General features: G+C 41.0%; 1 protein-coding gene across 3 annotated transcripts in view; it reads right to left on the bottom strand.

The window, feature by feature from the left end:
- Nucleotides 1-24387, bottom strand: part of TRPC6 (transient receptor potential cation channel subfamily C member 6) — a 96697-nt gene that overhangs the window by 19351 nt on the left and 52959 nt on the right. For all 3 annotated transcript variants that reach the window (XM_084895182.1, XM_084895181.1, XM_084895180.1), the window contains exons 2-6: nucleotides 22339-23113; nucleotides 12013-12198; nucleotides 10075-10239; nucleotides 4027-4243; nucleotides 34-267 (exon numbers count right to left, since the gene is read on the bottom strand). In XM_084895182.1, the coding sequence (XP_084751308.1) occupies nucleotides 34-267; nucleotides 4027-4243; nucleotides 10075-10239; nucleotides 12013-12198; nucleotides 22339-23113 (1577 nt within the window). The remainder of the gene's footprint in view (nucleotides 1-33; nucleotides 268-4026; nucleotides 4244-10074; nucleotides 10240-12012; nucleotides 12199-22338; nucleotides 23114-24387) is intronic.

The raw sequence follows: 24387 nt of genomic DNA, 5'->3' as shown, positions 1-24387 counted from the left end.
TTAACTTATATCGACTGTATACTGTAAACTCACCCAAATTGTAGTATTTCACATTGTCTCCCAATGTGACTTTTGTTAAGTCTTTCAAAGTATCATTTGCATCAATGATGCTCTGAGCTTTGGAAGCGTGCCAAAATGCCATGAATCTTGCAATGAATGATGCTGCAAAGATCGCTAACATACCAAAATCAAGCATATTCCACAACTCAAACAAATATTCCTTGGGGCCTTGAGTCCAAATTTCTTTACATTCAGCCCATATCATGCCTGCATTGGAAAGGGGTTAAATTATCAATTCAATTTCATTCCAGCCTAAGCTCTTCAATAAAACAAAATAAATTTGAAAGACCTCAACCTGATATTCAAAACCCTTCAGCATTTGGCCTCAAACCAACCATTCGTCCATAATTCCCATCTCTCCCCAAATCGCACAGTCCAGCAATATCAGAGCCTTATCTGAAAGCAATTTGACAAAGTTCATCAAGATGCTTAAAAAAAAAAAAGATTCTTTGACCCATTAATGCTATACATAAAAATATATTTAAAAGTTCTTCACTGTAGGATTCTTTATAACCAAAACACAGGCATGGCCATTTGATATAATGTTTTCATTGCCATGGAGTAGTGACCATGAGAATGTACCTCATAGACCTCACAGACCAAGACTTTAATGGGCCCTGGGCCTCAGCGACTGCATTCTGAAGTTTACTGCCATTTTTGTCTCACAACAATGCTTCCCATGGGCTGCTCCCAGCAAAGAGTGAGAGCATCCATTCTTGGGAGACATGCATGGAAACACTCTGATGGCTGATTTTGGCTCAAGTATTTCCTGACAGCCTTACTGAACTTCCCTTTGACTGCATGGAGATCTAGGATGCTTCTTTCCAACTTCTTCCCTTTCTCTCTCTCTCCCTTCCTCAGAATCAGGCTCACCTCCCCGTCTGACACCCCAATCTTTCCTCAGCTCCCTCCCCATTTTCTCCCACATGAAATTTCCCTTAATAGAATTTCAATCTCCCTTAATATAACTGTCATATATATTCAATCCTGTCTTTGCACATCCTTCTTGGAAGACCTGGACTAACATGGTGGAGAATGTTTGTCATGAGCATTTAAACATGTTCAGTAAAATATGCGATATATTCCTGACTTTATGTTTAAAGCAAGCACAACAAAAGACTAGAAGGAATTCAGGGTCTTATTCATAGCAATGGTCTCTTGCTGGTGGAATTATTAATAATATTGCACTTTCTCTCTAAAATTTAATGTAGTACCTAAGAACATAGTTTTTGGGATCAAATCTCCAGGGGTTTGACCTTGTCCCTCCACTTATTAGCCCTGCAATCTTTGGCAACTTACTTAAACTTTATAAAACTCAATCTGTAAAATGGGTATGATAGTAGTTTGCACCTAATTCATAGAATTGCTGTGAGACAAACAACTCATATAAACTGCATATCACTGTATCTGGCACTTGGGGAAAATAACAAGTAAAATTTATTGAGCACTTACTATTTTTAAATTTCTATGATTGGCACATATTTTCTTCCTTAACTTAAAGAATCTTGCTTTATTAAAAAGGAGGGACTTTACCCCTCTTACCTTTAAGATACCCTGCTCTATGACATCCTGCTTCCTCCTAGAGCCCTGTGGAGGAATGTAATCTTTGGATTCCAACAATCAGTCCAACCTGCCTCCATCAAGAAGTCTTTCAGCCTAAACCGGCTTGGCTCAGTGGTAGAGCATCGGTCTGCGGACTGAAAGGTCCCAAGTTCGATTCCAGTCAAGGGCATGTACCTGGGTTGTGGGCACATCCCCAGTGGGGGGTGTGCAAGAGGCAGCTGGTCGATGTTTCTCTCTCATCGACGTTTCTGGCTCTCTATCTCTCTCCCTTCCTCTCTGTAAAAAATCAATAAAATATATTTTTTTTAAAAAAGAAGTCTTTCAGAGTCCCCTAGTTGAAATTAATATCCTCTTCCTCCCAGCAACCACTTGCTCCATATTCTCCCATTTGTAATGAGTCTCTAACCAAGAACCTGCCGTGTGTGTGGTCTCTGCCTGCAAACAATTTACTATGCGCTTTTCTCAAAACTAGAATTCAGTGCATCACAGAGTATGTGCTTTGATGAGAAGATAACTTCATTACTTTATTTTGAATGTGTCCACAGTAAGGAGTGACTAGGATCAAGTTCATACATATTTTAGTGGATCAAATTTAAAACAGGATAAACTGCGTGTATACACTTAACCACGCACACACTTCCCCCCCCCCCCCCCCCCCCCATGGGCAGGGATGAGAGAAATCCAAAGGCAGCTTTCCTTTTGTGGTCCCTGGGTTCCTGCCAACCTCCTTCATGGGAGATGCGGGATAACTGAAATATAGGGATTAATGGGACATTTAAACCATTTAAACCCATGTGGTCTAGTTGTTTTCAAAGCTTCCTCTCCTTCCTCCCATTTTTCCATCTTATTTCTCTTTCTCCCCCCCCCCCCCCCCCCAATCTCAGAAGTATAATTATTGGTAAAAATATCTTACCGAAGCTTAAAAAACAAAACAAACACAGTGAACTAATCCACCTGAAGAAGGATTTCCTGTCTTATTTGCCCTGAGAGGCCGCAGAGCTGCCAAGCATACTTTGAAACCCGCTGCTCCGCGGGGACCGAGCCTTGCTCGAACTTGTCTGGAGGTGAGGCGCTTACGATTCTGAAAGCTGCTCATCCCACTGTTGAATGTGCAGGAGGTATCCCCTCCATGCAGACTGGCTGGTGCTCATTCTGCCTCCAGGGCAGTGAGAAAAAGCCTGCTCCCTCGCTTTACATTTCTTAGAATAAAATAAAACAGAAGACTGTGCTCATTCAGTCTTCTCCGCACAGACAGGTTTACTTATTGACCTGCCCCCAGACTTCAGTGGAAGGACTGCATCTCATTCACCTCAGTATCCTCACTGTCTAACAAAGGCACTTAATAGCTACTGAATTTATTCATTCATAAATAGCCAATTGAAATATCTTTCCTATTTGCATTATATTAGTGACAAGTCATGTGTATGATTGATTGGCAAGTGGTGCGGCAGTGAACACTGCATTCCCTCTGTTCCCTTGGCACTCGGGAGCTCCACGGGCCCCAGAATGCTGTGAGGTAGATGTATTATGACGCTACAGACTAGAAAACGGAGGCAGAAAGGTTGTATAATTTGATGTATGTAAAGTGCTTTGAAACATGTCTGGGTGGCTCAGTTAATTAGAGCAGTGGTCGGAAAACTGCGGTTCGCGAGCTAGATGTGGCTCTTTGGCCCCTTGAGTGTGGCTCTTCCACAAAATACCACGTGTGGGCGTGCACATACAGTGCGATTGAAACCGCGGCCTATGTGCAGAAGTTGGTTTTCAGCTCTCAAAAGAAATTTCAATGGTTGTACTGTTGATATTTGACTCTGTTGACTAATGAGTTTGCCGACCACTGGGTTAGAGCATCATCACCAATGTTCGGGGTTTGATTCCCAGTCAGGGCACAGACAAGAAGCAACCAATGAATGCAACCATAAGTGAAACAACACATCGATCTCTCTCAAAAACAAAACAAAACAAAACAAAACAAAACAATAAATAAAATAAAGTATCTGAATAGTCTCTGATATGTAATGTTCCAAAAATGCAAAAATAAGTGGATTTTAGCTCCAGTTCCTATTAAATCTCAATGTAAAATCATGTGATTGTTTTTTGGCTTTATGTCACAGCTCTCCCAAAATATGAATAGTGATTTTTTCATCTCAGATGGGGTTTGATTGATATTATCCTATTTATTTTCTTCCTGGGAGTCTTGGGGGTATGTGAGAAAAAAAACTATGACACTGATAATGAGCCCAAACTAACTCTGCTTTAAAAACACAAAGAAAATCGTGGTGTGGGGTGCATTGTGTCATGTTGTGTACATGTACTAGTACATAACGGATGTGTGAAGGAATCAGTGGCATTCAGCCCAGCTGCTAAGGCTGCAAAAATAAATGATGACGGAAACTTAGTCCTTACCTATTACCCAGGATATGATGAGCATCTCCATCCATGAGAAGCAGGATGTTTTCATCCTGAACAGCTGCTTTGCATTATCTGTGCTGGTTTCATTAGGGCGCAGTTTGGTGCCTTCAAATCTGTCAGCTGCATTCATGACTAGCAGTCCCAGAAAAATGGTGAAGGAGGCTGCGTGTGCTACAAACTTCATGAATGGTCCACGCATGATCTTCCCCATCTGCCACAACACACGCCAAAAGAAAATCTTAGTTTCGTTTTGTACGCTTTGCAAAACACACATGCATGTACATAGGAATAACCAACTACCTGTGTAATCCCATGTTCCTCTAAAGTGATGATGTATACTTATAAAACGAATAATGGAATAATTCTTTATGCTGCTATAAAATTCTGGTCACATTCCTCATCTACATCTGTTGATGATCTGGGTGGATAATTAAATAAGTGAACTTCTCTATTACCTGATATGCAAATTCTTAAAACATTATAAAGTACTGATAAAATAATATTGTTAATATAATAATGACAGAAGGCAGAGCATAGTATCATTATTATTCATAAAAAGCAAATCAATTTAGTGGGCATGAAGTATTCAGGAAGCAGCAATAAAAATATCAAACTTGAGTCTACTGTGCAATGTTGTCTTCATGCATATTTCACTGACGTGGGTGCGTACAGTCAGGCCTCACGTGACGTCGCTATTTTGGTGATGTTGTAAATGGAGTAGGAGTCACGAGAACCAGGAAAAGAACTTCCAGTGGAGGAGAGGGCAGGAGGGCAGTTCCATAATGTGCCGGGACACCGTGTTTAAAGCCCCATATTTTAGGTTCAAGTTCCAGTTTCATTCCCTCATTAGCTAAGTGGCAATAAGTGGATTTCCTAAATTATGTGAAAATCAAATTCTTCCTAGGAGCTATGGAGACAAGAAAAGCTCCCGTGCCTCTTCAGTACAGGATGCATTTCCATCTGAGAGGCATAAACTCTAGCTGGGGTGGAGGGTGGAACGTGGGTGGCTAGGATGTGTCTCAGGGGCTCTCTGCATCCCCTGACGTGGTCAGCAAAGCTCAGTGTGTGTGTGCAGTTGTTTTCTTAGAGAGAGCACATAGCTTCCAGCAGCCTTTTAAGTAAGTTTATTACTACAGAAAAATTCCCAAGATAATAATACCAACAACACAGCCAGAATCTGTTATGTGCCAAGTACTGTTTTAAGCACTTTACTCTGTTAACTCATATAATCAGTACAATCCAAAGAGGTAGGTGATACCAAAATGCCTATTTTACAGATAAAAAACGACTGAGGAAGTGAGGTCCAGAAATGTGCTTAAATGCTTAAAGGTCACACAACTCCTAAATGGCAGAGCTGGAATTTGAACATAGGCATTCTTGTGTCCAAGTTAATTTTGTTTGCAAAGTAATTTCTTATTTTATCATTATATATATATATATATATGTGTGTGTGTGTGTGTGTGTGTGTGTGTGTGTGTAAATTCTTAGAGAAAACAAAGAAGGTTCTTTTTAAGTCAATAATATGCATGGTGGGCCAGGTGGCTATTAGACTTACTGGGGGAGTCACTTTGTAAGTCATATAAATGTCTAACCACTATGCATCCACCTGAAACTAATAGAATATGCAGTTGAAAAATAAAAAAGTCAAAAATTAAAAAAAAAAAACTTTAAAAAGCTAAATGCTGTATGGAAGAAATGAAATCAATGTACTCTATCTGTAAATTATGTTTGAATATATGGTTTTCAAAATCTTAAATGTTAAGGTTAGAATAAATCATATAGTTCAGTTTCTTGTCTCTTGAATTTAGGCCAGACCAGACATCAGGATATTTGCAAGAGAGTATGTGTGTGTGCATGTATGTGTATGTGTGTGTATGTGTCCGTTGGACCCATCTAGCTAGATATATTTGTAGAGCCAATACAAAGTCACTTTGTGAAAATCTGCTATGAAAATCATCTCTGAAAACCATACTTCCATAAAAATGCTCATTATTTGACTCAGAGTATTTTTTAATTTTTTAAAAAATAGAACTCTCAAATAATCAAATGAAGGCAGGTTAAACCACATGGGAAACAAAGTGGACTTCATTTTCTGTTGCATGTTGTCCTTAGCTGTGTTTTTAAAAATATATAGACTGTTATCAAATGACCATAAATGTGTCTTTAATTTCTTTTTCCATGGTGTACCATGTGCTTCATTTTAATTCTACAATGTTTTACATGTGATTTATTTTAATCATGTATTATAGCAAATAAAAATGTAGCACACAATTTAATAAATTCCTCATGGAAAAAGCTACTATAAATCTTAAACCAATTTTAAATTTTTTTTCAGTTTATTTCTCTGCTGTGGAAAACTGGGATGAGGCAATGACTGTTAGTAGAGAAATCTATGGAATATGTATTTATATTCTGCCTTGTTCCAGGAAGAATCAGAGGTAGCCTTTCAAAATATAAAGTTACCCCAAACACAAGAGAGCACACATTAAAATAGGGGGAGGAGGAGGAGGAGGAGGAGGAGGAGGAGGAGGAGGAGGAGGAGGAGGAGGAGGAGGAGAAGGCAGAGGAGGAGAAGAGGAGAGCCTGCAGTGCAGAACAGGGCTGAGAATAAAGCTGTCTATGTTAGAGTGGGCCACCGTCTGAAAACCTGGAACCTGTGTTTTGCTGTCCTGGGCACACCCAGAGTCAGTGTTTGCTTATTCAGGACAGGGTGTCTGGTCTGTGCCTCACCCTGACCTGGCTGGCCTACCTTCTTCATGGAGTTCTTGGCCTTTATGTAACATCACACCTTTATTTTATTCGGAAGGGAGAGAGGAGAATCAAACCAGGTGTTTTTGCTGCTTATTCAGCGTTCTAGTTCAAAGAAAACAAATTTAAAAAAAAACCTAAAAATTGATTGGCAGGAAATGAAAATGGTGTGTTTGGATATTCATATCCTCCATTTCCTATCACAAACTGTAGCAGGCAGTTAGGTAGCATGAGCGGGCAGGAAGGATGGGCCAGGTGCAGAAGGTCACCGGGCCAGAGCGCTCCAGGTGCCTAGTAACAGGGCCTGCAGGCCCACTTCCGTAAGCACTGACCCCTGGAGAGGACATCCAGGCCTCAGTTGTCTTTCAGCTCCAGGGCAGAAACGCAGCAAAAGCAGGGGGAGTGGCCCTGAGGCAGAGATCAGGACCAGCTGCACTGACTAATGCATCAGCATGGTCCTGAGGAGATGCACCAGGAAAGCTGATGTGTGTTCCATTGAGCTCTTCCCCGGAGACCTCAGACAAATTCTCTCAGGACGGAGGACCAGGGAGGCTCTCTCTATGGAGCATGCCTGTGCTTTCCCCACCCTCTTCTTTCCCCAGGGTGTTTCTCTCTCTCTCTCCCTCTCTCTCTCTCTCTCTCTCTCTCTCTCTCTCTCTCTCTCTCTCTCTCTCTCTCTCTCTCTCTCTCATCCTATTTAATTTTCTGAGCCCATTTCTTTCTAAATAAACCTTTTTGTTATAATCTGTCTTGGTTCTGAATTCTTTCTCAGCCAGAACTCAGGAACTAAGGTTGCCGGTTCACATCTGGTTCTGTTTTCCCACCGCCAACAAAATCACTGAGAGTTGTGTTTTTCTTTAAACTTAGGCAGGTTTTGGTACCATTTCATGGACTTTAGGAGTTTAAGTGATTTTCCATTTTAGTAAAATTTGTCATTTGTATCTCCTGAGATGTAAACAAATTTCTGGGGGGAAAAACCAAAACTGTAAAGTGAGGGACTCATCAATGAACGAGGTAAATACTTGAGGTACCTGGAAAATTATTGAGTGGAAGCACTGAAAGAAATACTCGCTTTTAGATATTATAGGTCATAGGCTTTTCAAGTATTTATTGATGACCAAATACCTAACTCCGAAATACCAATAGCAATAGAAAAGGTTGACACCAACTTAAACTGAAATAAGTTGAAATCACAGCATGACCTATTTTTATGGTAATGAGCATAAAGCCATTGATATTTAGATTATAGTGGAAAAACAGAATACGTAAGGACCAAGAAGGAGTGTTTGGAAGGAGAAGAGAGCCAATCTAAAAAAAAAAAAATAAAAACAACTTCAAGCAGAAATGGGACTCTGTCAAGGTGCACCGGCCGACAGTACAATCTGGCTTAACTTGTGTGGACGTATTGGGAAAGAGTACTTTCAATAAAAGCATCAGTGTAGCTTAAGCAATCTTCCCACATAAAAAATCAATTCTGTAACCTGCAAATAGTGTTTATGTCCATTGCTAAATGGAAAAATTGTAAAACGGACTTCACCATCATGCTTCAAAGGCTAAATAACAGTCAGTAAAAGAGGTTTTAATATGAGAAGAAAATACCTTGACAGTGTCCTTTTAATTTGATTATTTGCCTCAGTGTTCATAAACGAGGATGGAAAACAGATGCCAGACAGAAACATGGCCAGGGAAGAAGAAATAGTGAAGGAAATAAGGTTAATTAGGATTCAATCAAAATTTAGGTAATGTGTAACTCTAAGGACTGCCAAAAATATTCGCTGTCAAAGCACCAAACTCTCTGGAACACATTGCGCTTTTGAACTCACTGGGTAGGGGGAAGGACAATTATCCAGCTTAGGAAAGTTATTATATTTTAACTGATCACAGGATATATAATTCAAAAACTCCTCCCCTTTAAATTCATCTTACTCTCTGAAGACTCAGGAAATGTGAGGAGAAGCAGAACAGAGACTATATACATTGATATGACCTTTGTTCTACTAAGAACAATTCCAATTTTTTTTTTCCTAAGTGCGATCTGTATTTCTATGAAAGAGGGAAGACAAAAAAAAATACTTTCTAGAAGAAAATTTGCTATAAATTCCTAATTCTTGTCAGTCTCATTCTTTTCAACCTTTATAGTTTAGAGATAAATTTGGGGCTGTAAGTATTGTAAGGGTGATAGGTTTTGTACATAAGCAAGTGCCTCATTTCCAGCAGATGCTCTTATCATCCCCAAAAGTAATTATGAAGTTCACATCATATTTAAAAAGGAAAAGGCTTTGCATCAGGTTTCTACCAAAAGCTGCTGAGAAAAGTCCCTATTAGGCCAGAGCACCACACATGGGACTAAGGAATAAAACAATATGTTGGTAGTGTTGGTATTGGGGCACACATGCGCATTTACAAATGTTTGAAAATGAGTCATGCCGCTGTTTAAGACCAGCCAGTGATTCAGCTGGCATTTCTGCAGAGCACATAAATAGATGCCCTGCAGACATGTTGCCATGTAGCGGTAGAATTATTTCAGTCTGTCAGAGTTGTAACTTAAACAGTTCCAGAAATGCAGCTTCCAAAGCATGAAAAATAAGATAGCTGGCAACGCAGGACAGACAAATGTCTGTGCCTGTTAACAGAATTCAAACATCTGAATATTTTTTAGGCTTGTTCTGTCACCAATGAAAGGCTAGGTCCATCTGAATATATTTTCAGCAAAGCCTGGGCAGATAGATTTGGCTTTAAAAAACAAACGCAATAGGTTATCCATGCTATTCTTAAAATAAATATTCTTCACTGAATCTACATTATATTAGTGTGTGTGTGTTTTTTTATATGGTTGCCCTTTATTTAAATGAAGATTTATCGGGCCATATTAGCTAAAATAAATTTTTAAAAATTTCATGTCAAATTTGCCAGAGGAAAAATAAAGAGAGGACACACATTTATCTCTTACAATGTTATTTGAGATACCTTGTCAAGGCATGCTATGCAACCTCATTTAAAACTATAAAAAGATATGCATAGACATGACTATAGATTGCCATAGTAACTGAGGCTTTTCTTCGGCATATTAGCAGTGATACAGGTGAATGTTTCCTTCGTTGCATTTCTTTTTCTATTTCCTAGCTAATCTATGTCATTTTTGCAACATTAAAAATAATAAGATTATTTAAGCCCAACTATGACCTTCCTAAAATGTTCATTTGGGAGGTGAATTTTCCATGCATACCCGCCCCTGATCTATTCAACGAGACATGCTTCTAGGAGGCGAGAGGGGTCCAGGTCCCACAGACATACCTTGCTGCACGGAGCAAACCAGTAAATGAGAGCCAGGAAGGGCAGTCCCACGGCAACAGCAAGGACCACCAGGAACTTGACCGCCATCGTCTGCTGCCGCAGGCCCGAGAGGTTCTCATACCATATGGAGAGGAGCTGCTGCTGGCAGTTTGGGTGGGCTACGAACTAGCAGGAAATTGACAAAACATGGAACAGCGCGGTTAAAGAAAGTTCAGCATAAACTATTTTCTTTTGTTCTAATACCTTGTTCTGTTCTTTCCCACGGAAAACATTGTTAGAATTAAGAGATAAACATAAAGCATCTAGTTGACAGCACGCAAGATGGCAGGATGTTCTAGTATGTATTAGACAAATTAGGAGATTCTAATTTATCAAACGTTCCCTTCATAACAAATGGGCTTTCTTTCAAAGCATACATTTTTTTTTAAAAAAAAATTTAATATTGTGAAAAGATCAATCAGTGTTTTACACAAGGATGTTTATAATTATACTAGAGGCCCAGTGCACAGATTTGTGTACAGGTGGGGTCCCTCAGCCTGGCCTGTAGGGATCAGGCTGAAACCGGCTCCCCAACATCCCCCAAAGGGTCTCAGATTGTGAGAGGGTGGTTCTCGAGTGATGCACCCCAAAATAGAGCTCCCTACTCTCTGATTCTGGATGCATCATCCAAGAACCACAGCTGCCAAGTCACTGCAGCTCAGCAGTTCCTACATTGAGTGTCTGCCCCCTCATGGTCAGTGCATGTCACAGCTACTGGTCAGAGTGTCTTCCCCCTTAGTGGTCATTGCGCATCATAGCTACCGGTTGGCTAGTGGGGGGGGGGGGGGGGGAGTTGCTTAGGTTTTTATATATATAGATGGTTTTTTCAACTAGAAGGAACAATGGAAAAACCCTGCTAGTCCAGATATTTAAATACTTTTTTTTTTTAAAGTATACCATCTTTCCTATATTGGCCTAAAACACCAAACTTATTTTATACTAAATTCTCATTTACATATAATGGTCAGTTTATAGACTGCCTATTCTATTTCTGTGTCATAAACTCTTTCAATTAAAAAAGCTGATTTTTCAGAATTTTTTATTCTCACATTAAATTTAGCAAATCAAATTTATTGAGGTAGCATTAGTTAATAACATTATATAAGTTTCAGTTGTAAATTCTCTAATACATAATCTGTATACTGCATTTGACCTCCTCTATCCTCTTCATCCTCTTCCCTCCCCTTCCCTCCGGTAAGGACAGAAATAGAATGTCAACTCACTATTTTCTATACAAATTGGGAAGATAGAAAGGGGATACATCTGTGCTGTTTGAAAACTTACCATAAGCATGTATTATACAACATTTGTTATACAACTTAGCTTTAAAAAAATTTTTAAAAGATATCACACATAATCTAAGAAAGCAGCCAAGAATTCAGGGGAGGGGGGCCCAGTGCACAGATTTGTGTACAGGTGGGGTCCCTCAGCCTGGCCTGTAGGGATCAGGCTGAAACCGGCTCTCCGACATCCCCCAAAGGGGAGAGGGTAAACCACATAAAAACAGGGAGTCAACATATTCCACAAATAAAGGCACAGTTGGAGGAGATTCAAATGTGCTCAAGAAGGAAGTGGAACATAACAACAAACGGGACCTGGAGTTGGGTCAAACAATGAGGCCTTGTGATTTGGGCACACAAAAGTCATGGCTCTGTCATTAGTGAAGTACAGGAAAGCAGAATCACCCACAAGGAAGCCTAGATTGTTAAAGACTGTCGTTCAGGGTACGTTAGATGCCTCATAAGCAAGCTCTCGGCATTCGTGAGAAAATCTGCCTAAAGCAATTGCTCCTTAGGAAACCCCAGCTCAACTGAACGAGGCCAACCAACCCTCCCTTCATCCTGGTTTAGCACCCACACAAACGGAAGTAACGGAAACAGGCTTCATGCCTGACCTTACTTTTTTTACTTCGTATTTAATGGCAAGCTTTAAACGGCTGAGATTTGGACGACTGTGGTCTCTGCCACTGTGGTGTATTTCAACATCCCCGTTCAGAATGGCCTCCACTTCTTCAGTGTTTCTGCACAGATCAAGGAGCCCAACAACAAAATCTTTGCACTGCATCGACAGTTTTTTATAGTCATTCTAAGAGAGACAAAACAGACAACAGCAGAAAATAATAATGTAGACGTAGCACCTTTCACTATGATATTCAGTGGAATCCTATCAGTCACTTGGTTTGTGGGGAAAACCATTTTCAGTTTGCTGTTCTGCTGAGTGGTCTCTGAAACATCTTAGCACCATAAAGACTTTCTTCAGGTCATAAGAAAGGAAATGTGGCTAAAGCATAATCCAAGTTATCAAGCTCACCGGATGATTCAGGAGAAATACAATATAAGCAACTTTCCCCACAACTCTGCATACATCATATCTCTTATGTTCACAATTTCATCAGCCAGGCACATAACAGGCACTTGACGGGTCTTTGGAAGACTTTGTAAACTAAGTTGTTTCACTTGAGGAACAGGACTTTGAAGAGATTCCGGAGAAAAGCAAACACATGTCACTTACATATTTAATAAATGGTTACTGAGGAACTTTAGGTGCCAAACATAGGGTCAAAGGCAAGTCTAATATAAAGTCTGCAAACTGTGGTTCTTTTCTGTGGAGAAAAGGAAGTTTAATGAAAAAGCTTTCATTGTCATTTTTCACTGATGACCTCGCATTATGCTGGCAAGGTTTAGAGAATGCAGATCCTATTTAAACGCCAAAACTCCTGTCCAACATACACAGCATGAATTCGCATGTTCATTCCGGTCTTTTCTAATATTTCCTTCCTCTCTGTTGTGTTACATTGAAATAAGACCATTCATAACCCAACGTTAATCAAGAAATATACTAGCTAGAGCTTGTTGCATTGTGAGAGAATTATATTATCTCACTTAATCTTCACAGTCTCCTGCTCTGTTAGGTTAAATAATGTGTCCAACTACCCTGCAGCCACTAAGTGTCAAACTGAGTGCTGTTTGGCCTCCAATTCTTTGCCTTTAAGAATTAGGTTACCTTGCCAAAGCCGGTTTGGCTCAGTGGTAGAGCGTCGGTCTGTGGACTGAAAGGTCCCAGGTTCGATTCCAGTCAAGGGCATGTACATTGGTTGCCAGCACATCCCCGGTAGGGGGGTGTGCAAGAGGCAGCTGGTTGATGTTTCTCTCTCATCAACGTTTCTAGCTCTCTACCCCTCTCCCTTTCTCTCTGTAAAAAATCAATAAAATATATTTAAAAAAAAAGAATTAGGTTACTTTATCCCTTCTTTGCATGTTGCTTTCTATTTTCATCTTGAAGAACTGGGAGACGGCCAGGGCAAATACTACTCCCATTTTGCACATGAAAAACTTAGGTCCCTTGAGGTGACACAGCTTCAGTGGCAGAGTGTCCCCCTTAACGCCAGCTTTGCACATTCAAAGGTAACTGACTCCCCTATCCTGAAGCCACCAATATGCTTTGGAATGAAAAGATCCCTTGGAAAGATCCAGAGAGAAATATGTTGGAAAATATGATTGCCTCTGGGTGTCAGGCAGTAAGTAATATTTGGGGGAAGTCTGTAGGAAAAGAGCCAATACTGGGAATATGGGAAACACCTACGAAGGCACCTCTCTGCAAAGCATGCCAAGTGAGCTTTCAGTTTAGTAACTCATAAACAGACTGCACATCGCTAACTGCATGTGGCAAGCCGGCAACGGCCATGGCACACTCAGCCCCACAGTGGGCGCCTTATGTGCCACACCAGCTCAGCCAGGTTCGGTGACTCTGAGAGGGGGTGAAGGACTGAGAAAAGACAGACAAGAGAATGAAAGCTGGGTCTCGGTGGGACGCTGTCCTCTCTGATGGAGAGCTAGCGACAGCGCCATGGACTACAAGCCATGTCTTTATTTTATAGCCAGATTCCAAGAGGCAGAGCAAGAGCATGTTTAGAACATTCTCGTGGGTTTCAATCCTATTCAATGACATGCACCTGAACTCTATCAAGCCCACATCACTCAGGCACGTAGGGCCACGTGTTTAGACCACAGGTTCAAGCTTGCAACTATAGCTGGGACTGGCACATGGCAATTAGAGGACTGTGCCCTCTCATCAGTCCAGGGCTTGAACCTGTCCAAACACTATAGCTGCTTTCCACAATTGCAGGTGCAGGCAGTTTATATAAAAGCAAATTGATGAAACAAATTATATCTTAGCTGAGAATGGTTTAAACCAGTTCTAAAAAGGTAACTCATCGAATAGTATAAACAGAGGTACAAGAAAACAGCTTCACCCTTTCCATGAAGTAGTCAGTGAGGGTGGTGGGGCCAGACACTGAGGTGTGGACATTCCCGTTCACTGTACTCTAATTAGAAACTTGGACTTTCAGGGATAAATATTCCTTTAATCACATCCCAGGTCTTCTGTGTTTTAACCACACGATCTTAAAACCACCCGATGAGGCAGGTGCTATGATTACTCTCATTTTACAATTGAGAATACTGAGGTTTAATGAAATTAAGTAAATGTTAAAGAGATCACACGTGCAAAGTTCATCACAGGGTGATGAGCGTGTAGCAAGCATCCCATAAAACAAAATTATCTTACTTCATGTCATCAGAGGCAAGATCTGAAAGCAGGCCGTTTCCTGACATTTGTTAAGAGCCCATGGAGCTCTGACAAAATCTAATGCACCTAACCTCTCCTCCCTGCAGCGCTCAGTGTGGGTGTAGCCATAGTTATTTCCAAGGCAAACGTGTAGTCGTCAAAATCAGTCCTCTGTAAAACACTGAGAAGGCTCATGGTGAAATTAGACATTTAAAAAGAGAGTATGAGCCCTGGCCGGTTTGGCTCAGTGGATAGAGCGTTAGCCTGCGGACTGAATGGTCCCAGGTTCTATTCTGGTCAAGGGCATGTACCTCGGTTGCAGGCTCGATCCCCAGTAGGGGGCATGCAGGAAGCAGCTGATGGGTGTTTCTCTCTCATCAAAGTTTCTAACTCTCTATCCCTCTCTGTCCTCTCTGTAAAATCAATAAAAATAAAATAATAAAATAAAATAAAATAAAATAAAGTAAAAAAGAGTATGACCCATCAACTGTGATTTATGCTTTTGAGGAGAATCCATATGGACAAAAAGTAAAGCACAGGAGCTTTGTGCTGTTTCACACCTTGTTTCCAACTTGCTGAAGATTCTCAACACGTATTCTCAAGGTGGGGGAGGGGAGGGGAACAAAATCCCATTTAAAAAATAAAATAAAAAATAAGACTGCTTTTAGAAATCTATGCTCTTTCTTTCACCTTGGGGATTCATTTACAAATGTTTTCATATTTCAAGGTCTCACAAATTGACGTGAAAAACTCAGAAGGAAATGCTGACAAGGGCTCATTAGCAGATGCAGCAGGGAATTTGGTTCCTTGAAAATAAAAAGAAAGCTGGCGGGTTGATTTAATTCTGGGTCAGGTCTTTGGGTCACACCCGCACCACACACTATGAATCAGAAGTGGGTGCTTGCCTATTAACCTTTGAGTTGAAAAGAGATGACTGATAATGGGTTCACAGAACAGAGTCTAAGAGATTATAAGACATAAAAATGTCCCTGTTGCCGAAACCGGTTTGACTCAGTGGGTAGAGCGTCAGCCTGCGGACTGAAGGGTCCCGGGTTCGATTCCGTTTCTGGGGCATGTACCTTGGTTGTGGGCACATCCCCAGTGGGGGGTGTGCAAGAGGCAACTGATCAATGATTCTCTCTCATCGATGTTTCTAACTCTCTATCCCTCTCTCTTCCTCTCTGTAAAAAATCAATAAAATATATATATTTTAAAATGTCTCTGTTAAAATTATCATTTTCAAAGGGTCATCTTAGTTGCATATGACACAGTAGAAGAGCTGTTAAGGTCTGTAATTTTAATGTCTGGCTTTCCTTTCTGTATAAAGATTGAAGTTTGCTTGACAGACATTAACAGGGAAAGGGCATACCTCAATTCTCACCGGACTTTGGAGAAGGGCAGACCTGGATTTGAAACTAGCTGCATGGCTTTGGGCAAATGAATTAATCCTTTAAAGCCTCAAAATTCTCAAGTGTAAAATGAGGATAACACAGTACCCACTTTCAGGGTTCCTAGGAAGATTATACCAAATATGAATCCAACTTCCTGGTAATTATTAGGATTACTAGAGGCCCGGTGCATGAATTCCCGCACCAGTGGGGTCCCTCAGGAAAACCGGTCCCAGTCCTGCAGGATTGGGCTGGGACAGGTTTTCCGATATCCCCTGAGGGGTCCTGAATTGTGAGAGGCCACAGGCCAGGTCCAGGGACCCCACCTCTGCACAATCAGAGCCGGGAAAAGATGGGGGAGGTTGGCCAGCCAGGGAAAGACCCCAGAAGGGCTCCAGGGTATATCCTGCCTGTCTTGCTCAGTCCCGATTGGCTGGACCCCAGCAGCAAGACAGGTGTTTTGTAAAATGACACTATGTACTTGAACATGAAGGTAAGTACAGAATATTATTATCTATTAGCCAGCCAAGCTTCTTGGGGCCACATGCAATGTCAGATCTTCCCTGTTCTTCAGAATAACTGTCACTGAATGTTACATTGATCATTGAGCTCTGTAAAGCAGGTGTAGGATTAGCAAGCATGTATTATGGGATCCACTGGGTGGAATTGTGAAGGGTATGGAAGTTACACTACTCTAAAGAAAATATTATAGAAAGCCCTAGCCAGTTTGGCTCAGTGGTTGGAGCATGGGCCTGCAGACTGAGGTTCGTGGATTTGATTCTGGGTCAAGGGCATGTGATTCACTTGCGGGCTCCAACACTGGCCAGGTAGGAGCCCAGGCAGAAGGCAACCAATCATGTGTCTCTTTCACATCTCTCTCCCTCTTTCTCTCTCTCTCTCTCTCTCTCTCTCTCTCTCTCTCTCTCTCTCTCTCTTTCTTGCTCTCGCTCTCCTCTCCTCTACACTCTCTCTAAAATAATCGATAAAAAATATCCCCCGGGGAGGATTAAAAAAAGAAAGAAAAGGGAAAGAGATGAGATACAATTTCAAATGTGAATTAAAGATTTTTGTCAGATATAGCAGATGTTACTGATTTTCACGTTGATGGTTGCCATCATGAGCGGCTCCATATTTAACTTAACTTGGTGTCTGATAACCGGTCTTTCTTGTTCCCTTCATGTAGAAATCCTCAGGTCCCTTGCAGCTGGGAGCCGGAGGGAAGCGAATCCATGGCTGTGGGTGCTGCAGCCTCTTCCCATGCAAACTGCACTCACTTCCCTCCTCGCGGCTGACCTGCCTTAGATCTAAAATTCTGCCCAAATGAACTTCTCTCTCCACCTACTTCAGATTAGGGCAGGAAAGGCAAAGGCAAGAACATACACACTCGTGCATTAGTGTGTTTATGTGGTTTATGTATCTGCCTCTCTCAAGTAGGTTCAAGCATCCTTCAGAGCAATGACTATTATAGATCTTACTCATGTTTGAGTCCTCACATCTGAGTGCAGCATATAGCGCACAGGAGGCAATCAAAGTGATGTAAAGAAAGGAACATGACTGGGTACAAAGCATACCTGGGTTTTTATTCTTGCTCTACTACTTAATAGCTATATAATCTTAGGTTACTTTATTTTCTGGCCCTCTGTGGATTTCCCCTAATTATGGAGAATGTAATTGCTGCTATATCATCAAGTTATAGTGTAAATCACTTAGAATAACTCATAAAGCTCAAATAAAGGTACTTTGCCTCCTTCCTTTTTGGCCGGGATCCCAGGCCCGTGCTTCTGATGCTGTGATTCTGCATTGTAGGCTACTGAGTACTTTAGCTATACTCTTTGTCACTCTGCTAACAGTTACACTGCCTTTCTGCTAACAAAAACTACTTTTCATCCCTGTCACATTCTTAGAAGATACTTCTCTTTCAAATAATGCGAGACATTTGGAACATCTGCACACCAGAACATAGCAATGGTTTAAAAACAGACGAAGCAGAAGTTTCTCTACCTTCCCAGTTCTCAAAGTCAACAGCAGGGGCAGCTGGAGGGCCGTGTGCATGTGTGGGCACAGACCCCTGGGGAGACATGAAGGAGCTGCAAAAGCTGCAGAAAGCTACTTATCCAGAATGACAGGGATGGTGACAATCCCTGGAGCATGAAGAGGTGATAATAGGTAACACTGCCTGTTACGACCAATGACCTAACATATCAATTAGTTCAAAAAGGGTGTAAACCAGATCTGAAATATCAAGGCTGACATGTACGCATAAGGAACTGTTTGACATTGAAATTGGGACTCAAAAGAACTGTTGGTCCAGAAAGGAACTCACTACAGACTGATTCATTTGCCTCTCAGCATAACCATATGGCTTGTCTCAGTTTCGGTTCTTACAAGGGTATTTCTTGGATCACATGATCTCACACATCAACAGGAAATAATGAACAACATATACTGATGAACAAAAACAGACCCAGAGAAAGAGAAGCAGTGATCAGACTCTCAAACCTCAGAGGGAATGTAGGGGATGGTGGGGGTAAGGGAGAGAGATTAACCGAAGGACTTGTATGCATGCATATGGGCCTAGCTAGTGGCCATGGACAACAGAGGGGTGGGGGAATATGTGGGGAGGGGATTGGGATGGGAATGGGGGGTGAGGACAATTATGTTATACCATAATCAATAAAATAAAAAAAGGTGTAAAGACATACGTCATAGGTACATATTGAGATGCTAAAAGAAAATTAAAAATTTAGGAGAATGAACTTGCTGACAAAACCATCCTTGGTATTGGTTTCCTTGTCTGTAAGATGATTCTACCTTATCTGAGCTTAGTCTTGAGTCAAGGAGAAAAGCCAGGAGTCATGCTCTCTTTGGTATCAAAAAGGTAAGTTGTGAGTATTCCTTTTTATTATTATTACTAGAGTTCTGGTGCATGAAAATTCATGCACTAGATGGGGGTCCGTAAACCTGGCTTGCCCCCTCTCACAGTCCAAGAGCCCTCAAGGGAGGGAGGCAACCTGGCGATCAGGGGAAGGTGATGACCCCATCACACCTCTGCTGCTGCCACTCCAGCAGCACAAGACTCGGGTGGCCCTGGGTGGCTGGGGGGCTGAGGGGACTTGGGGACTCTGGAGGCAGGCACATGGAGCAGCTGGACCCTCCTGGGGGCCAGCCCGGCCGCACTGCGTGCCTGCCACCCCAGGGGACTGGGTTGCCATTTTGTGGCCATAAGTGCTGCCATCTTTGAGGGCATGGCAGTGAATTAGCATATTCCCTCCTTAATGACTGTGGGTGTTGCCATCTTTGTGAGGGTGTGATGGTCAATTTGCATATCCCCTATCTTTTTTTAGATAGGATTGATTTGGTATTTGCTACAAAATTTAGACTTAGCCCAAATTTAAGGTGGCTGAAGTCTCATGTGTCCAAAGCAAAAATGTATTCTTAAAAATTTAATATGAAAGTTGAATTTGAATGGGTAAAAATCTTTTGAATTTCATTTCTCTCCATTCTCTTTAAAGACATGTAATTCCTCAGGCCTATTAGTTTTCTTCTTATTCCTGTGGCTTCATCTAATTGTTAGATTTCTGTGTTGTGGCATGGTTGTACCTCTGCATGGAGCCAGCTACAGACGTGGTGATATAGGTAATTAATGCAATTTGTTCAGTTTAGGAGATTCAAGGTGCAAGACTAAAATTTTCCGTGAAACTCAATAGCAACTCCTCTGGCCTTTTTTGTTAATGGACTATGGCAAGCATGTCAAATTCCTGGCCTGTGGGCCATATCCAGCCAAAAATGAATATTTTTGTGGCCCAGTCAATATAACAGTATGTAAGAAATGTTTTAATAAAAATCTCATAACTTTTTACAATGTCCTGTTTTGCATAATTATTAATAATAAATGACAACATTCGCTAATGACTGATTACTATAATCATGTTGCATTCATTTCCTTTAGGCGGGCTTACATGCAGACACACCATTTCTCTCCACTAATACTAGCAGCGAATATTTTAGCAGCCCATTGCCACGTCATTAGTCTTAGACTGACTTGTTTGGTGTGAGCAACAGGAAATATGTTGCTTTCAGAGAACAAGAAAAATAGGTTTATTTGTGTTACACTTACTAATTTGTGTAGTTATTCAGTGTGTGGTAAGTTAATGTTCAGGAAAGAATATTAATTTTTATTGAAATGGTCTATTATTTTAGGTTAACAATTACTCATTTCTTTCAGCTCTTTGTACTCAGCATCTCTATAGAAATAAACCTACGTTTCTATGAAAACTGAAGCATTCGTTTTTTTGTAACCCACGTAAACTTAAACCTTGTTTATTCGGCCCATGTTAATCTTTGAGTTTGACATGCTTGGACTGCAGGCTATTATGGAAGGGAGAGTCCAGGAGAAGCTTAGGAAGTTATATATTCGAATTTACAAAAATCTTTGTGAAAGATCATATACTCTAACTCACAAAATAGATTAGTTGCCTTCAAACTTTGAAGACTTTCTAGGACCATAAAACAGTGGTCGGCAAACTGCAGCTCAAGAACCACATGCGGCTCTTTGGCCCCTTGAGTGTGCCTCTTCCACAAAATACCACATGCAGGCACGCTCGTACAGAAACTTCATGGTCCATGCGCAGAAGTTGGTTTTTAGCTCACAAAAGAAATTTCAATCTTTGTACTGTTGATATTTGTCTCTGTTGACTAATGAGTTTGCCGACCACTGCCCTAGAACATTGATAGCTTTAAGAGAATCAATTTCCAGGTCCTCAACTTTCCTCAAACAAATTTCCTTAACAATATATACTTTGCCCTTTTACAAGAGAATTCTCCACTCTTACCCACGCATGTAGCCAGCAATGAGGAATCCCCCTTTAATGATTAATCCAGGTCCCATAGACCCTGAGGGGGTCCCTGAATTTCCCTGTCTTGATACACATCTCTGTTGAACTTCACGCTTAGTGACAAAAACACAATGTGCTGGTTCATGTTAGGATGTTCTGAATTTAGAAGCATGATACTGTGCGGTTTCAGAGACAATGATAACTTTTAATATATTTGCCCCTTCATTCTCCAACAATTGTCCAAAAAACACATCCCTCTTGAATGAAAGTCTAGGGAGAAAATGGCAGAGCAGGCTTCGGCAGGGAATACTGAATATAAAAATAAATGTTTCATGTACTTAAAAATAGTGTGATTCTTTTAAACGAGTATGAATACTCATCTTCAGGATTGTATCATCAGCTAGTATGACGGCATCTCAAATGGCCAAGGTAGAAAACATTAGTGATGCTGACTCTTTTTAACATGACTTGGAATGGTTTCCAGAACTCAGAATTTTCCTAGGACATTGGCTAACACATACGGATAAAACTGTTATGTGATTTCTTCCCAATCCATTGTGTGTAATTTAGAAAGGTAGTTACTGAGCTGTATCGAGAAATATTTATTCTACCTACAGTCAATGTTTTAAAAAATTTTTTTAAAAAAAACCTTTAATAATTTATATAGCTTATTAATAAAAACTAAAGTAACATGCTAGCTGCCTCACCAAGATACTCTTAGCAGGATACACCTTTTAATCTCATTAAATATATAACAAAAGTGTGAACACAATTAATCCCACTAAAAATTCATTTCTGATAAGAGTTGTGCCATATATTCAAAATTACTTTTCAAATTTTGTATATATTTGTTATATTAAACAATGATGTTTAATGTATATAGTTTTGTTCGAACACACAAATAACAGATGTAAAGTTAATTCTTTCTGGGATATTTTTAATACCCAGAGCCTTATGTCTCTCAAGTTAAACTGTGTCTTCCTGCACCTAGTTCATCTTCCCAACCTCAGCAGCACTGATCACCATGCTCTGGACACAGAAACAGAGTTTTATAGGAAAAGGAACCTAGGTTTTAGAGTACAGCACAGCTGGATTCCGATCCAGCTGTCATTTGCCAGTTGGGGATCTTGGGCCTTACTTAACCTTTCCATACCTCCATTTATCCACCTAAAAAGGAAGTAATGATTCTCAAGGTTGTGGTAAAGATTAGACATCATAACTGGAAAATCTCTAGTGTATAGCAGAATATCTCTAAATGCTTGCCATCACCACTTTGACTACATATAATTATAACAAAGAGCTTCTCGGGAAAGAATATATAAAATTGCCTACTGTCCACAGTAACTAGCACAAAGCTGAGCCCACAGTGGAAGCTCGTAAATATATCCTGACTTTGACCTGTGGAGAGTGAAGTCCTCATTGTTATAAAGACCCACCTTGAACTCTTTCTCAATGTTGGCCAGCACTGCCAGCTCATTGCTAAGCTCTAAAGCCGTCATGACCGGGTCTTCGCTGGACAAAGACAGGTAAGCTGGACTCGCCAGGCCTTTGTAGGCATTAATCCTAGACCTGGAGTGGCTAAAGGAGTCATGTTTCTGTTTCTGGTTGCATTCGCCGCACTTGCAGAAATAGTCATGAGGCCGTTCAATCCGGGCACCCTTCCGCAGGAGGGTGTGCACAATTTCATATTCCTGGCAGTGGGCGGCCAGGATGACTGGAGTCACGTCATGGGAGAAGCGGGTCCCGTCCTCATCGTAGGCATAAAAGTCATCTTGCTGGAGTTCAGACTGGCTGGGGCTGGTTGCCAACCTCTTTCCTTCAGCAAATGCGGGATGACTGAGAATGGCTTCCACGATGCGAACATAACCTTTGCTGATAGCCAGAAGCAAGGCATCCCCGACTCGAGAGAGGTTTTCTTTCTTGAGTAGAAGTTCTGTGATTTCCAGGTGCTCGTTGGCCACGGCCAACTGCAGGGCATTCTGGCCCATGTAATCCACACAGTTGACGTTGAGGGAGAGGCATTCTTCTAGCATCTTTCTCACCACTGGGATGTTGCCATATTCAGCTGCATCTAGAAAGCGCTCCTCCTCCACAGACAGGCTTGTGGAGCGATCATTAAACATGTACGCTGGTCCTCGGTTAGCTAACCTTCTCCCCTTCTCCCGGAGAATCGTCTGCCGCCGGTGGGCCAGTCTGTTGTCGGTGCCTCGGCTGTAATAAAATAGAAAAAATTGTGAACAAATCAAATTAAGAGCAATTTAGTGTGCCAGATGACTTGCCATCTAATGCAGTCCTCAAGTATATTAGATGTTGTCTCATTGTCTCTGGACCGACTAGAACATAAAATGAAGATGCATTTGCTGGGGCCGACCCACAGACCCTGAACGAAGGATGAACGATCACTCTGACACAGGTTTCTGTGCATCCCCATAGGCATTTCTTTGTTAATAGATTCCAAGAACTTCTCCTTTAAGAAAGCCAAGCACTTTGCATGTTTTAACATTCCAATTTAGGGTGAAGACTGATGGTTCCCATAATCTCTCTGTGCCATTCACATACATGTTTTTTAATTGCAGACAGTATAGGCATTAAAGACCCATAAGCAGTCACCATTATGATATAGAGTATGAAAATATTTTTTTAAAAAGTAGAAAAATATTCCTAGAAGTGGGGGTCATTAGGTCAAATGGGAGTTCCATTTTTAGTTTTTTTAGGAAACTCCATACTGTTCTCCACAGTGGCTGTACTACTCTGCATTCCCACCAGCAGTGCATGAGGGTTCCTTTTTCTCCACATCCTCACCACCACTTGTCATTTGTTGATTTGTTGATGATTGCCATTCTGACAGGTATGAGATGGTACCTCATTGTCATTTTGATTTGCATCTCTCTGATGATCAGTGGCTTTGAGCATGTTTTCATATGTCTCTTGGCCTTCCTATGTCCTCTTCCAAAAAGTATCTATTTAGGTCCATTGCCCATTTTTTGATTTGGTTGTTTATTTTCCTTTTGTTAAGTTGTATGAGTTCCTCGTAAATGTTGGCGATTAAACCCTTATTGGAGATAACATTGACAAATATGTTCTCCCATGCAGTGGGCTCTCTTGTTGTTTTGTTGATGGTTTCTTTTGCTGAGCAGAAGTTTTTTTATCTTGATGTAGTCCCACTGTGATCCCATTTATAGGAATATATCCCAAGAAACTAGAAACACCAATCAGAAAGGATATATGCACTCCTATGTTCATAGAAGCACAATTTACAATAGCTAAGATCTGAAGACAGCCTAAGTGCACAGCAGCTGATGAGTGGATTAGAAAACTGTGGTACATCTACACAGTGGAATACTACGCTGCTGTAAAAAGGAAGGAACTCCTACCATTTGCAACAGCATGGATGGAACTGGAGAGCATTACGCTAAGTGAAATAAGTCAGTCAGAGAAAGAAAAATATCACATGATCTCACTCATTTGTGGAATATAATGAGCAA

This window comes from Pipistrellus hanaki (genome assembly GCF_964339955.1).
Source record: "Pipistrellus hanaki genome assembly, chromosome: 9".
NCBI classification, from domain to species: domain Eukaryota; kingdom Metazoa; phylum Chordata; class Mammalia; order Chiroptera; family Vespertilionidae; genus Pipistrellus; species Pipistrellus hanaki.
Note: the sequence above shows the minus strand (reverse complement) of the source record. Positions and strands in the feature narration are given on the sequence as shown.